This window comes from Polistes fuscatus, unplaced genomic scaffold (assembly GCF_010416935.1).
Source record: "Polistes fuscatus isolate 324 unplaced genomic scaffold, CU_Pfus_HIC Scaffold7, whole genome shotgun sequence".
Lineage (NCBI taxonomy): Eukaryota > Metazoa > Arthropoda > Insecta > Hymenoptera > Vespidae > Polistes > Polistes fuscatus.
The window spans coordinates 2,340,239-2,356,619 of NW_025113151.1; the positions used below are offsets into that span (position 1 = coordinate 2,340,239).

Consider the following 16,381-nt stretch of genomic DNA (forward strand, 5'->3'; position numbering starts at 1 on the left):
CCATCACTTGTAATAATAATAATAATAACGTAATAGTACTGTTAACATAAAATAACTATTAAATATATTTTAAATAAATTTACTTATATATATATTATCTTGGAATAGAAATATTAAATAATATTTACTATGAGTAAATAGTATTTACTATATGAATAAGATAGTACGATCTTATTCATAATAAAATAAGTCTATGACATGTATAATTCAAGTAATATCATTGATGGCACTTCACATATTATACATTAATTAATATATAAAGTAACTATATTCTAATAGTTAAAAAGAAAACTTTTAAAAAATAAAATTAATAATAATAACGTTACACAGTATATCATATCATAATGTACAGTTAGATGTAGAAAAATATATAGTATTAATTAAGATTGTTATTTTTGTTGCTGTTGTTTTAAGGAAGATGATTTGTCTTGCATTAAAATGGAATAATTAATATTCGGGAGATTTTATAATATTATAATTATTGTATTAATAATATATTATTAAGAAGTAATGAGAGAAAAACGGTGGATTTATTTCCTAGATTAATTAATCACCTGTTTCTTTAAAACGTATCACATATTAAAGTGTATAAATAAGATAGTATTATATGGCTATATTTTATTGCATTTGAAGATTAAAGATTTGATTAATAATAAGTGAATAATTTATACTATTTGTACGAATAAAACTCATAGATAGAAATATTTATAAAAACTTACAAATGCATAACAAGTGATTAAAAGGATTTTCCTGAATCCCAATCAAGTTATTAACAATTGAAATGATAACATATCATTTGTATTGTTTTTTCTTGTTTTAAATAAATACTTATCTCACATTGCGTGCAATGCTCATTAGTCTTATAGTAAATAATAATTCAAATCGTAAATTGTAATGATTGATGTTGTAAATGATAAATTCCTTCATTCGTCGTTAATTTTCTATACTTACATTTAATGAGAATTTGTTTGTACAAGTCAAGCAATTCCAGACCATAACGACAATGCTGATCTGAAATGAAAAAAAACCATGTAATATATTATAATGCAATTTAAACAATATTATATTTTGTTACAAACCTGAAGCATGCTTGTGGCATTGTATTGACCTGATGCCACAAAAATAATGCTAAGAAAATACTCCAAGTGCGTAAAGGACATAGAATAGTAGCAAGCGTTCCGTACGCCAACCAGAAAAAGTACGCCATATTTACTTGCATTATAATTAATAATATAATTGGTAAATTTTGCCAGAAGAAACAAATTTTGGATGATCTGTTATACGTTCCTTCCGTGTTTTGTAATCTGTTAAATTATTTATTATTAAGAGTAGGATACTTTACTTTTTATTTATTACATTCTATTTTACCTTTTATCCGCTTGATGCGCCAGGATTAACATGAGTGGTAAATGGAAAGAAAATAATTGGAAAAATCCATAGGCGTAAGTAAAAGCTCCAGGTAGAAATGAATTTCCAACGTATGTACCCCAAGCAAATATTACTCCTATATGATTTTCTATCACTTCACCGATAGTCCATGGACCTAAATAAAAATTAATTAGATCAAATTAATAAATACTTTTATACATTGATTTTTGTATTTTATGTATTGCACGTGTTAACATGTCACATTGTTATTGACTAAATATAATGAAAGATAAATAACTTACCAACAGTTAAATATAAAGCATAAAGAACTAGAGGAAAAAATAAACGATCGATGGTAGATAATATCCATAATTTTCTAATCCACCAGTGGAAGAATTTTATACGTATCCTTGGACGAGACATACGCTTTGCTAATCAAAGAAGTTGATAATAAAGAATTGTTTTCACTTTTGCAGACATAAAAAATATTATAAAAAATAAATTATTTAATTTACCTTCACAAAGTATATGAAGGAATCGAAACAAGCACAGAGGTGCTACTATTAATAGAAGTACACTTCCAAATAAGAACTGAAACTAAATAAATTTATAAAAATAGATGAAACAATTATTCGATTAAGAACTATTATAAATATTTAAATGATTAGTAATGTAATGTTGAATAATAACTTACGATATGACTAACATTGGACATAAGAATCAGTCTAGGTAAAAAACCAAAAGATAATCGTGACCCATCAAGTGAAAAAGGTTGTGTTATAACTTTTTCTCTATCCTGTTCATCCACTACACGAACCTGTAAAATATAAATAATAATAATCAGACATATAATTATATGCAATATAATACATTTTTATCAAATACAATACTTATAAATTATACAGAACTTGAATATAATGAATTCCATTGATATACTCCAAAGGATTCCATTCTACAGCATAGAGTGATCTTTCTATGTGTTTACATTGTAGCCAGGGCCCGTTATTCAATTGTACTTGGACACTTTTTATTGATGCTGTTGAAAATGCTAATACCCTATTTTTATATATTATTATAATTATTTATTAATTTAAATATATTCTTATAAATGTAAGTCCGATATTTAATAAGAATTAACACAATTCATAAAATTACCTTATATGTGTAGATTTAATAATGGAATTAATATTTTCTTTACGAGGCATCATATAAAGAGCATGTTTTGGATTGGTAATCAATGCAACAGGCCAATCTTGATGTTTTATATCAATGAATGAGAACTGTCCGTGATCTATCGCTGCAAGTCGATACCTAATAATAAATATAGATAGAAAGTAAAATTAGGCTTTTCAATAGCATGTCAAAATAATAGATGAAAAATTCTACATTCTATTGTCTTTCCAATCTGCCAATTCTAATTCAAGAAATCCCGCTTGTTGTTTCGTATACATGTTTGGAACCGTACCGCCAAGAGTATGGTAATGACCACATAAATAGACCATGCTTTCTTTATATCTACCTTTAATATTATAAACATTATTAGTAAAGAAAAATGCACACCAATAAAAAAGGATAAAGCCATATATTACTTATAAGCCATATACCTATAATATTTCTGATATTCGTTTTAGATTGAGATAATATACATGACGTCGGATAATGTCCAAACCAAATGATATAATCTGCATTATTGTAATTAGATACATTAACTAATTCTTCTATCTTCCTTAATTCTTGTTTGTCCAAAACGCCAACAAAATTAAATGGTCTTTTTGGCCCAGGTTTCAAACAAGCATCGATAGCAATAAATGAGTACGTTTCAGATCCGACAGTCACTTTATGCATGTAAGATCTTGGATATTTTTTCCCTTGGATAGAATAGTTCGAATAATAATTATTCTTAGATTCAAGACTTACAACATTGAAATTATCTAAAAATCAAATTTTGTTAAAGTATGTTTACTGTTATTTACATGAATTAGTAAGCTTATTATATTTTTCATTTAAATTCATACCATGGTTTCCTCTAACATCAAGCCATAATGTTTTGTCTTTAACATTTGTATTTTCTAATATGTTCTTATAATATATCCATTCTTGTAATATTTGATTGGAACCCATTTTATCTTTACTCTTTGCATCGGTTAAATCACCTATGTTAATAAATACTATTATAGTATTGTAATTAAGAAGATAATTACTTATAATAATAAATAATATCTATCCGATATAAAATACCCGATGCAAGGACAACTGAAGGCATAATAGTTGTGACTGTTACATTGCAAAACTCTTGTAATTCTAATATTCTTCTAGGGTCTTGAAATACGCTTATATGTATATCCGTTATCTGAAACAGTTATAATTAAATAAACAACATCGAATCCAAAATTAAAAGATTCTATATTTAAAAATGAACAATCATAGTATTTACAAACTAATAAACATATAATATTTTAACTTATAACTAACCTGTATAAACCATATTAAGTGATCGTCTGAATCTGTTATTCGATATAAATTTGGATGTAGCCATTCCGACTCTATGCCTTTGCATGATATGGTATTATCTGATATATGACAATCAACATTAATTAGATCGGCAACGTTAGCCACAAAAATTGATAACATTAATACAAAAATTAGAAGAATCACTGTTGATTTAGCTATTTTCATGTTAAATAAGTTAGTATAATTTGTTCAGATATATATTAATTTTTGTGTAATAATTACTCGTTTTTTAATAATAATCATATGTGACTATACATTTACATATACTTATCACATAAAATTCCACAAAAGTACTTTTTTCCAGAACAAGATACTTGGAGTATATTATATTATTGCACTAATATAAGTTAATTTTTCTTTGTTCTGTTTAGATTGACATTCACATAGTTTATAATTATTGATACACACAAGTAATCAATTTATATTTGTATATATCTTTTGGGGAGGAAGACAGTTGAAGTATTTCAAAGTAAAAAGTTTTATTTCGGTTACATTTGTTCCCTAACAGTTTTTACATTACGACTTACGCGCCGACAAATCTACATCTAACAGCTGATCAGTATGAGTCGATGATAAGATGACATGTGTAAAAATATATTTAGTACATCATACGCATGACAATTTCCGTAAAAGCTATAAAACAATAATGTATAAAAATATGTATATATCTTGATTAAAGAGCATAAACTCAATATACTGCACAGTATATATATATAAAGTATAAGTACCATATAGTATATATATATATATATATATATATATATAGTATATATATATATATATATAATGTATAAGAATTGTAAAGCATGTATACATAAGATATCTCAGCAAGAGGCTAATTAAATATTTTATTTTAATGATATAAACAATTCTAAGGTATAATTTGATTGATTTCAAAAAAGGTATATCATGGAAAACAATTTTTGTTGTTAGATTATTTTTTATAAATTTTTTTCAGGCCTCTATTATTTTGTATTTTTAAGTATAGTATTGTAAATTATTCTTGTATTAAGTTTAAGTATAGGAAAGTATACTTATATTATGACTTTAATAAAAAGAAATGTAAAGTAGAAATCTACTCTTACCGATAGTTGATAAATGCAGGAATCTATTATTACCAATGATCGGTAATAGCAGTGGTAACATAATTATTGAATTAATGATTAATTTAGTTTGAATATAGTTTATTTATTATTAATAACTTTTATTCACAATAATAGTACATTTGTTGTTAACAGAACACTTCCAACTTATTGTTTTAATAATATGATTGGAATCTGCGTACATCTTTTCCTCAATATTTATTTAATTAATATTGTTCTTTTATAATACCTATAATTTATAAGGTAAGAGCTTTTGATTCTATCAAACATTAACAGGAGCAGGTGGTGTCTGCTTTAATTGCAAAATAATTGAGCGCATTCGAGATACATCTTTGGAAGTGCGAGATGATTTAGGATTGAAATCGCATAGCTTTGCGATACGTTCCCATTCAGTACCAGGCTCCACTTCGTCAGCTTCTGCAACGAATTGCTTCTCTGCATTCCTATTAATTAAGAACGCCAAATTAATTTTAATGTCATATCACGTATCATTTATTTTATAATAAGTTGTCAATAATCCATGTTCTTTTTTCATATACAATTCAAGCAGAATTCATCATCGTCTAATTTATTTGCGGGCATTATTTTAATCTTTTACAAAGTGAATGCCAGTATACATGCATTTAAAAATGCTTATATAACAATTTTTAGTAGACATATAGATTATAATATTAACAAAAACTAAAATAATAATAATAATATATTGACAGATTTGTATGATACGTATAAATATATGATATGCGATACATTCTTTGTAACAATAAAAAAAAAAGTTTAGCTTTCTAGAATTTAATTTATATAAAAGTATCTATCTTGTTTTTTAAAATTTTGTCTATTTACCTGTCTAAGCAAAGCCATGTAATATGATAACTTAATACAATACACATTGCAACTATATGCAATCAATAATGCAATAATACATGCAATTAAACAGATTGTAACTTACTTGGCTGATTCCCTAAGAAGCAGAATAAAAAAATAATGTATGTATATATCTATATATCATACTTATTCAGATAGCCTAAAATTAAGTATATAATAATATTGAACTACCATTAATAAATGTAATTAAGAATATGTAACTATCGATTTCGTTAAAGAAAATATGAAAAATATTTATTTTTTACAACAACTTTTAAGTTAATATACCTGTAGTTTTTGCTTTGCATTTATTATAAAGAAAAAGTACATTTAACAAAAGTATAAATAATTAATATCAAAAGTGAAATCTCTTTTTTAGTGTCTGTAATTACTTATGTAAATAGAACAAATGTTAGATTTCAACTACAGATAATATATAAGTACAGGATATAAGAAAATAGAAAAATTACCTGTTAGTTGTTTTGGTTTTGCTAATTGCCTCTGCGTGATGTTTATACCATTCTTCTAATTCTTTCTTCGCAGCTTCTCTCCATTCTTCCTTCTTTTTTTCTTCCTCTGCATCTAATTAAATATTTATATGTATACTATAGAAAATATTACAAGTAACATACAGAGTATCTGAGATTATTTTGATATAACGATGTCAGCATATTTTGTCATTAGGTATTTTTAAAATTTTTAATTTAATTTAATTATTAGACGTACCTTTTTCTTCAAGACGCGTTTTCTGTTCTTCCCTCCATTTTCGTATCTTTTCCGGCTCCTCTTTAATTTGTGGCGCTGATGCTACCGTATCTACAAAAGCATCTATACTTTTAGGTAAATAATATATTCTTATTATCAAATTCTTATGAGCATATATATTTTACCTAGAGTAGGTAGTGTTGAACATTCGGTAGGCTGTACAATGGTGTCTATGATTTCAAAACTACCTTCGACATCACTACCTGGACCAAGTTTTAAATTGCCAAAATTTCCAGGTAAATCCTCTACTAAAAATATACTTAATTGTTATATACATTATGTATAATAAAATTGTTAAAAATACAAAACACCTTTGAAGTCAAATGTAAAGTATAATTCACTTATCGTGAAAACTATTTTAACCCCTTGCATTATAACAACATATGAGTTTGTAATATGGTTTACGGCACAAATATGAGAAACACAAGTCCTACTTATAGCGAATCTTATAGACAAAAAATAAATAAAATACAATATAGTATCAACTTTGATACGCAGCTCTGCATATTAAATCATAGTGCAAAGAGTTGATAACAATTTTATAATTGATAAATAAAAAATAAAGTTATATTTATAAATTCACCTTCTCCATTAGTAGGTGCTGCTATGGTAGCTATAGAGACAGGAGGAATTTCATCTTCTAATCCTGCCAATTGATCCTGTTCTCTTGCTAGAAATTCAGCAGCAGGATCTACTTCTGTGTCGTTTACAAAATTATCTCCAAATGCGTCCATGATTATCTAACTAATTTAATACAAACAATATGTTACCAAAATAATATTTTTCATACAAAATCTTTATAAAAACTTGAAATAATAGAATTATAAAGAAAGAATTCTTTTCAGCAGATTAAATCATTTTAAAATTTGGTGTCATACAATTTTATATACACTCTAAACTAAAATAGAAAAAGATATAAGTATCGTGCATTTAATTTACTAATTGAAGTATTTTAACATCTTTAATTATATTTTTTATATTAATAAGAAATATATATATACATATATGTCTATGTAAAGTTTAATATTATAGGTTAGATTCGAACACATGACAAATTATGAAGATTAATTATAATGAAAGAAAATAAAACATTAGTCAGAATAATCAAATATTTTTTAATTACATGAAAATAATTGTATATAATTGAAAATAGAGAGTATATATATAATTTACAATATTATTATTAAAATGAAAAAAAGTAATTTTCTTAGATATATTTTTTCAATGCTTTTTGATGACCTAGAAATATTAATATGTACTAATCTTCATTATTTAAAAACTACTTACGGTAACACCCCCTTTCTTTAACCTTTTAGATTTCTGTGAAATGTCAATTATAATTTGACAACGTCAATACCACAGTGCGCAGTACACACATGCGCACAGCCACTAAGTATAAAGCATAATTTCTATAACAGTCGATGTTTCCATTCATAGTTGAAAACAGACGAATCAACGTAATCGTATACTTTTATTTCATTTAAATTTGATTTATGATTGGTCTAAACATTCATTTTAGATCTTATAGTTTTATTATTATTTTATACTTTAAATTTAAATTTGAACGATTAATTTTCGAACGATCATGGTCCTAATGACCCCTATAATTGTAGAGTTTTAAAATATTCGGTGTTTTTAAGATCGTATGGAGCTTTTGATAATGAATTATAACCTATAAATAAAAAGAAAACAATATTTTTATAGGTTATATCATTTAGTTATTGTATTTTATTTATTCAAAATTTGTGCAGTTATATTATGCAGATAATGTGTATCATTTTATATTTTAAATTCGATAGGTGGTAATAAAATGTAATTATAACTTCTAATACTTTTTCAGATACTGTTTTATTAATGAATTTGTTAAATATTCGTATTGAAAATGGAGGATGATACTTGATATAAAACATCTCTGCTCAATTAATACTATGTATTTCTAAAATTTTCAAATGTATATATTCATTTGAAACAAAACATTATATTAAAAAATAAAAAATATAATTAACTGGGTATATATTATACATATCAAATTGATTAGAGAATCATATAAAATTTTCATGACCTCTCTTTTTATCAACTCAGTGCTATTTAAAGGCACCATTTTATATCGAATAATAGAATTTGGCAGCAGGATGATAATAATATACTCAACGATAAAAACTATTTACATATTTTGAAATTCATCGGTGCCATTAGCATTAAGCATTAGAATATTAGGGTTTTCTTTTTCAAAAGCTGTTGCATCTCTTCCACCAGGTCTTTCTTCTTGTCCCCATTCACCGAGAACTCCACGCATAACATCTGGTTGTTGTCGCAGCTTCTCCTCTTCTTTCTGCGACATTACTAATAGTATATAGTCAAAAGTAACAAAATGAATAATAATTAGAACATTTGTGATCAATTTTAACGATGAAAGTTGAGTCACAAAAATTTCTATTATTGTTGCTATTAACACACAGATATTTATTTTTAAATTGTATTGTTAAATTTTAAACATAAATATTGAGACAATACAAATACAAATGCTTAAAAACAAATACAATATTTAAAAATTAATTTTATAGAGAATGCAGTTGACAAATCATTATTATTATATCAATATTAATATTAACATTAATATTATTATTATTTTTCACAAACCTGTCTGTCTTGTTGCGCAAATTTTTCGAACATATTTGCATAAAGTTTCTTTTCTTTCAGTATTTCTTTTCTAATCACATTATTACAAATAATTATTTGTTTGGTAGCAGCTACATTTTTTGGTTCTATTTTTAATACTTCTTCGAAGTCTTTAATAGCTAGATCAGGCAATGTTAACGCAAGATAGGCTTGTCCTCTTCTGAAATATGCTTTTTCATTTTTTGGATCTATCTTCAAAGCTTCTCCACACGCATCTTTGCATTCTAAGTTTTGATCAGTTTTTAAATAACACAATGCAATATTCAAATGCGTCGATAAAAGTAGACTTTGGCTTTCCGATTTAAGTTCGTTTTCAAATTCTTTGTCGTAGGATAAGAAATCCAAGGCCTTTTTGTACATTTTGATAGCTAAATTATATCTTCCCTCTTTGAAGTAATTAGTTCCTTTATCTTTCGAAATTTTTGCCTGCTCTATTTTTTCTGATCCATTTAAATTCCAACTTCTTACGGCCTATATCAATTAAATCATTAATATAATTAGGATAAAAAATAAACTAGAAAATTTGTCATAACATTTTATCAAGAAGATTATTACCTTTTCAAAGCTTTTCAATTCCACGATATACTCTACAGTTGCCTTTGGTGGAATATTAAATTCGGGTTTACCTTCCGACTTAAATGCATATTTACTTTTTATTTTAAGTTTAGATTTTTCTCCACTTTTGAAACTTTCAAGTGCTCTTTCTACACCCTCTACAATTCCATCTTTTTCTCCTTCTCCAAGACAAAATTGTACATCTCTGTCTTCAAAGACTTCATCGTTATACTTTCCAGTCAAGTGTACTGTTAAAGAAAAATTAGTTATAAATTTTGGTTTATTTTGATACATAAATATAATGAAGTATTTAGAGATCATACATACTGTTTACTAAAGAACCATCACGAGGATTAGAATGATCTTTTCCTGGAATAATTTGAACTCTTGTAATGCTTCCATCTTTATCAGGGCTTAAATCCTCTTCTGTCCAGTCAATCATTTCGATCTGACAATCAATATAAAATTTATTAATTAATTAAATATACTATATTTATCGTTATTTTATTTTTTTAAAATATATTTTCATACATTTATATAGCGTAAAAGCATGTTTTCTTTACCTCAAAATTAAGTGTTGCATTGGGAGGAATTTTTGGGGGACTACCGGTCTTTCCATACGCGTACTCAGGAGCACATGTTAGCATCGCAACTTCACCTTTTTTCATCGTAGCTACACCTATGTCCCAAGCTGCAATAACATCGGACATACCCAAATTAAATTTGAATGGTGTGTTACGGTCTTTGCTAGAGTCAAATTTAGTTCCATCTAACAAAGTTCCAGTATAATGCACTGTTACTGAGCCTCCTACTACTGGAAGCTCATCGCCAACACCTTCTTTTATTATTTCTTTAAGAATACCACCATCTTTGGCAGGTGAAATATCCATTGCAACCATGCTAAAAAAATATTATAAATATATTATATTAATAATTATAAACATATATTAACTTAAAATCTAATAAATAAATAAATGAAACTGTAATGTTGTATATTAAATACTTTTTTTCTAATTAAATTATTAATCACTAATTCGATTAATTCATATATAATAAAAATTACACTTAAATAATTTATAAATATCAGAGTATGTATATAAAATATTAGTAAAAGAAATTTTAAAATATGTGAGATAGAAAATTTAATTTAAATTAAATTTACAAAATGAAATTAAATTTAAATGAAAATCGAAGTAAAAGTAGACTTTTGTAAAAATGTATTTTATTTGGTATGAATATGAAACAATAATTACACTGCATTTTTTAAATGAAAATACATTAACATAAATTATAGTGATTCAATGAAAGAAAAGATTGAAATATAATTGAAATAAAATTATACTCACGTTGTATTGTATTAATAAAATAATTTTTTATATATACTGTCAAATTCTTTCAAAGAGATTTAGTTATTTGACGTTTAGTGAATGTAAAAGATAGATCTTCGAGGAAAACTATTTTTTATAAGTCTCGTCGCTCTATTGCAAACGCCGGGTAAGGAAATTTCATAGAACTTACTAGAAAACGTATATGTATGACAATACAAAAGTCGAAATTAGGTTAACGAGAATATTAATCGATAGTTCTGTCGATAAATCTCGATCTTTCGATTTATTTATTTTGATTCGATTATATTTCGGTATCGATATATTTGCTAATTTAAATATTTTATCATTTATTCATTTTAAACTATATTCATTTTCGATATAAGCATATAAAATATTTAAAATATATATGTGTATATATAATTTAATATTTATTTAATATTTATTTAATATAAATAGATTACATCGAATACTCTTATTAAAAATTCGATAATAATCGAATACGCTTATTAAAAATTCGATAATAATCGAATACAAATGTAAAATCTATATTTTAATATTACAGTGGAAATATAATATTACAATTATATTCTATTTTAACATTATAGAATCACAATGAAATAACTAGGATATATTTTTCTTAAGAGAAATTACTATTATTAGTTATTACTTAAATATCGATTTAAAGTTGTACATGTCTTATATTCATACGATTCATTAGATATAAACATCTAATTACATTATTATATAATTAGTTGATTGATGATTTAATTAAATCAATTATGTAATAAAAAAGTAAAAAAAATATTTATCGAAGCTTGTCATTAAAAAATTGTGTAAGATAAATACGATGCGTGTGGATTTATTTTCAAAAAACAACGTGTGAAGTGAAGTCGGTTGACTTTATCGATAATATTATCAAGCTATCCAATGCTTGTACACCCGCCACATCGCATTCGGTGCATACTTCAAGTAAGTGGAGCACCGTTTAATCTGGAAACGCATTAATATATTCTTTTTAAATATTTAGCTAATGTCAAATTACAAAATGTTAAGGAAACGAAAATTATCTAATCTGCACAGGAGGTGTCGTTTTTGTTTAGAGGAGCACGATTGTATGAGTAATTTATTCGATGATAGTCTACAATTGCAAATCAAGGATCTTAGCAAGTGTACCTCCATTGATGTAAGTTGTTTATAATATTTAATTATTTTATCTTTACATTCGTCTTCTCCTTCTTATATTTCCTCTTTTTATTAGCTATCAATTTACTCATCGTTTTTTTATATTTTTTTCAGGTTAAAGATGAAAAAGGTTTGCCCAGTGTCCTCTGTTATCATTGCTTATACAAATTGAATATGTGGAGTGAATTTAGAGAACAATTTATACAGTCTAATGAAATGTTGCTGAATCATTTGGAATTATCCGAAGCATCTGATAATACAGTACGTTTGAATATGTTTAATTCAAATTATCAATTCGTATTATTGTTCATGTGTAAGAATTAATTTTCTGTTAACAAATGTTCTTTGAACGGATTATATTTTATTTGTTTGATTAGATAATTTATGTTAGGGGGTCTTGAAGTATTGTATTTTATTTTTTTATATTGTTTCATTACCAATTATTTACTTATTGTTGTAAGAAGTATAAATATAGTTTCTAAAATAAAATTAATATGTTTTAGGTATCGCAATATAAAAGAAAACTTGCAGAATTGGAGCAGAGTAGCGATGACATTTTATCTGATTCTAATGACAAGGTATAAATTTAATATTAATTTAATAATTTTAAGAAATTGCTCTATGTTATAATGTGCAGAGTTCTGCGCTTCTCATGTTTGGCCTATAAGATTCACTATGAATAGAGCTCGTGTTCTCATTTTTGGATTGTAAAGCGTATTATGAGTCTCATATGTTATATAGTGCGAGAAGTTAATTTTATTAATATTCTTTAAAATGTATTTTGTTATCTAATAATATTTTTTAATTATTAATATTTTTCAGAAAAAGTTAAAATCAGAAGTTCCTCCGTTAATACCATTGGAATTTGCAAGCGTAGATTGCGTGGCAGATCAGAGTACATTGAAAGAAATGTATATATCAGAGGATGAGCCTGCATCTTCAAAAGATTCATCTCAAAAGACTAATGACAATATCGGTATGGATAAATTTGAAGGAACTAATGAAACTGAAGGAAATACTCAAGTAAAACCATCTTTAGTACCAATGAGAGTTAAATCTTTGAGTGTTAAGAAAGGTAGAACGACGGAGAGAAGAAGAGCTTCTACCAAACGTTGGGTAGCAAGAAAAAAGGCTCTTTTAGCAGCAACAGGAGAACGTGCTTCAGATACTGATTCTATTTCTGATGATCAATTATCACCTGTACAGAAAGCAAGAGCTAAAACAAATGCGGATAAAGAAGCTGAGAGACAAAAACGATTAGCCAAAGTACTCAAAACTTTAGAAAGTAATATAAGTAATAAATATGGTGTTAACCACGATAGCGACAACATTAGTTACAATACAGATTCAGATTCAAGAAGAACAAGATCTCAAACAGCGGTCAATAGTGATGCTGTGTCCAGTGAGAATAAAAGTCCATCTACGAAGCGAGATAATATGCAAGAAAAAATTACAAATAAATCACTTTTACAAAATGTGGAAAAAGATAATTCTTCTATTTTTATCCAAGAGTGCGATATTACAGATGAATCTATCAAAAAGGTTCAATCAAATAACGACCAGGACGAATTTTTACCGCATTCAGTGAAATCTGAATTAGAAGTTGGTGATGCGAGATATATCGTAACAATGACATTGGAATTAACTAAACCGGAACACAATAACAAAATGCACTTAAATAATTTACCTAAAGAATCTAAAAATTTAAGTATAGATGAAAATAGTCAAGAAAAAAATACAGATATCATTGATGCTGTACAGTTACGTAGGATTCATCCAACGACAAATGATTCTAATGATAAAAAGTTTACTGAAAAATGTTTGAACATAGAAGTGGAGGGAAAAGAATTAGAAATTTTGAAACAAATTCAGTACGAATTAGCTGACTTTATTGAAAAAAAAGTGAAATACAGATTGTTTGGATTAAATAGTAACGATTTAAATAATGAAGAATTACAAAAATTCTATAGCTCATCTTATCAAGCATTAGATCAAAAATTAAAAAACATTATTGAAAAAACGATAAAGAAAAATATTGAAGGCTCATTTAAATCATTTGAATTTTCTAATAGCCAATCCAGAACCGTTTCAGCAGAATTTGTTAAATCAGCAATGGTATCAAAGGAATTTCAACCTTCTGTTGTATTAAAGGCTTTAGATTTTATAGAGGCAAATAAATTTCATAAAATTAATAATTTACACATTCTCGATAAGCATAAATCTATAAACAGAATGAATAATCCTTTGGAAATTTTACATCATAAGAGAAAAAGAGTGCCATCTAAAAAATACAATGATTACAATACATCTACTATGGATTCAGATTCCAATGAATCGGAAGAAATTATTTCTCATAAGTTATCGTCTAATCCGAAAGTATATTCGTCATCTGTTAAAAAAGAACTAGAGTTGAAGAAACAATCAGTTCAGAAAATTTCAGAACATAATATCTTAGTAACATCAACACCCGTTGCCAAAAAATCTACAACTGGATTTCGACAAAGTATAGAAAATCGTAGAAATTTAATGAATACCAACTCGATGATAAATGCAAAACTCGTTTGCGGTGTATGTAATTTATCTTTCAATGACCGTTCGGAGATCGAGGTACATATGAAATTGCATAAAGTGGACAATACTATTTCACGACCTAACAAACATAAAATGATGCGTTGTAAAAGATGTCACGAAATTGTAGAGGCTAGATTTGTAAAATCACACGTATGTCGTTCGACGAAGCAATTACATAAATGTTACGTATGTAATTTTGTATTTAGAACAGAAAAGTTATTAGCGCATCATTTAGAAAGTCACGATCAATCCGAATTTAATATTGAAAATGTAGCTAAAGTTGATTCTAAAAAATTGTCAGATACAAGTAATCGAAACGCTTCGATGCTTGGTACTGCAGTTAAGGATCAAATTAAAAAATCAATTGTAGGTACTAATATGAAAACAGTAGAAAATACTGCATTAGAAAGTACAATTATTTCTAAGGGCGCAAAATTAGATGGAATGAAAGGTATCGAGAAACCTAAAAATACCTATACTTGTTTTGTATGTGATAAACTTTTTACAGACGAGGAGGTACTGAAAGATCATTTACAAAAACATTGCGAAGAGATGAGTGAAGATGAACATAGTACAGGAAAAGAACAATACCAATGTGCGATTTGTGGCGATTCCATGGAATCGGAGGATGCACTTGGGGTACACGTAGAAAAACATCTTTTTGATGACGAAGACGATAATCCTAATCTTATTACGATAGGAAGTGAGAATGATAAAGCAAAAGAATCATCTCATCAATGTGCACAATGTTCAGAAACATTTAAGTCAGAAATATTATTAGAAATACATATGCAAGGACACGCAGAAGAATCTGCAATAGAAGAATGGGAGAAGCAAGGAATGAAGGCGTATGAATATCAATGTATGATCTGTGATGAATTATTTGAAGCTGAAGAAGAATTGTCCGAACATTTGGATGTACATAATAGCAATGCGCATGTATGTCAATTATGTGAAAAACCATTTCCAACGCTTCTAGATTTACAACAACATGTTGCAACTCACTGATATAAATATACCACAACTTTACTTTTGATATAATAATAATTGTTATATATTAATGTTAATCTAATGATTAATCGTAAGATTAATAAGTTACGTGGGTTTTCTTTTTTATGTAAGATTATGTAATGAAAATTATTGTTAGTATAAATGTTGAAGTTAAGGAAACACACAATACAAGAGAATTGCATGTACATGTATGCATTCACAAATTTACGATTATTTTCTTTTAAATATCTGTTAAGTATGTGATCAATATAATTATTTAATTTTTATGTACATGTTTTATAATATATATACATATATTTTTGATTTAACAAAGTCTCACTTTGGAATCTAATTTCTTTAAATTTGAGGGAATAATTTATGTCATATCAATATAATTCAAAGAACATAGAATTTAAGTGATATTAGAATATTACTTATAGTACTTTTGTACTATTAAAATAAAATATA

At 26.4% G+C, this 16,381-nt stretch overlaps 4 protein-coding genes across 9 annotated transcripts; 1 reads left to right on the forward strand and 3 right to left on the reverse strand.

Annotated features, from left to right (window-relative positions):
• Nucleotides 1–511: 511 nt before the first annotated feature.
• LOC122523959 (transmembrane protein 62-like) lies at nucleotides 512–4,095 on the reverse strand. The gene is made up of 13 exons (XM_043645952.1): nucleotides 3,841–4,095; nucleotides 3,607–3,718; nucleotides 3,384–3,521; nucleotides 2,973–3,299; nucleotides 2,755–2,887; nucleotides 2,524–2,679; nucleotides 2,277–2,424; nucleotides 2,063–2,185; nucleotides 1,884–1,965; nucleotides 1,671–1,799; nucleotides 1,369–1,543; nucleotides 1,080–1,304; nucleotides 512–1,011 (listed from the first exon to the last, which is right to left on the reverse strand). The coding sequence occupies exons 1-13, from the start codon at nucleotides 4,042–4,044 to the stop codon at nucleotides 978–980; spliced, it is 1,986 nt and encodes a 661-aa protein (XP_043501887.1). The 5' UTR covers nucleotides 4,045–4,095; the 3' UTR covers nucleotides 512–977.
• Nucleotides 4,096–5,046: 951 nt separating this feature from the next.
• LOC122524081 (clathrin light chain) lies at nucleotides 5,047–7,998 on the reverse strand. Of its 5 annotated transcripts, none has more exons than XM_043646158.1 (7): nucleotides 7,896–7,998; nucleotides 7,192–7,352; nucleotides 6,734–6,811; nucleotides 6,570–6,671; nucleotides 6,314–6,425; nucleotides 5,929–5,940; nucleotides 5,047–5,425 (listed from the first exon to the last, which is right to left on the reverse strand). In XM_043646158.1, the coding sequence occupies exons 2-7, from the start codon at nucleotides 7,340–7,342 to the stop codon at nucleotides 5,245–5,247; spliced, it is 636 nt and encodes a 211-aa protein (XP_043502093.1). In that variant the 5' UTR covers nucleotides 7,343–7,352; nucleotides 7,896–7,998; the 3' UTR covers nucleotides 5,047–5,244. The 5 variants fall into 5 exon arrangements, with proteins under 5 accessions (XP_043502093.1, XP_043502091.1, XP_043502089.1 ...); XM_043646156.1 differs by having other exon boundaries at nucleotides 6,734–6,853; nucleotides 7,896–7,997; XM_043646154.1 differs by having other exon boundaries at nucleotides 6,734–6,856; nucleotides 7,896–7,997.
• Nucleotides 7,999–8,437: 439 nt separating this feature from the next.
• LOC122524080 (peptidyl-prolyl cis-trans isomerase FKBP4) lies at nucleotides 8,438–11,369 on the reverse strand. 2 transcript variants are annotated; one of them, XM_043646152.1, is made up of 6 exons: nucleotides 11,189–11,369; nucleotides 10,406–10,742; nucleotides 10,170–10,290; nucleotides 9,843–10,090; nucleotides 9,249–9,758; nucleotides 8,438–8,940 (listed from the first exon to the last, which is right to left on the reverse strand). In XM_043646152.1, exons 2-6 carry the CDS (start codon nucleotides 10,739–10,741, stop codon nucleotides 8,773–8,775), a joined length of 1,383 nt encoding a protein of 460 aa, XP_043502087.1. In that variant the 5' UTR covers nucleotide 10,742; nucleotides 11,189–11,369; the 3' UTR covers nucleotides 8,438–8,772. The 2 variants fall into 2 exon arrangements, with proteins under 2 accessions (XP_043502087.1, XP_043502088.1); XM_043646153.1 differs by having other exon boundaries at nucleotides 8,833–8,951.
• Nucleotides 11,370–12,095: 726 nt separating this feature from the next.
• Nucleotides 12,096–16,137, forward strand: LOC122524170 (zinc finger protein 888-like). Its single transcript, XM_043646274.1, has 4 exons — nucleotides 12,096–12,353; nucleotides 12,467–12,613; nucleotides 12,856–12,930; nucleotides 13,175–16,137. Exons 1-4 carry the CDS (start codon nucleotides 12,201–12,203, stop codon nucleotides 15,929–15,931), a joined length of 3,132 nt encoding a protein of 1,043 aa, XP_043502209.1. The 5' UTR covers nucleotides 12,096–12,200; the 3' UTR covers nucleotides 15,932–16,137.
• Nucleotides 16,138–16,381: the final 244 nt, after the last annotated feature.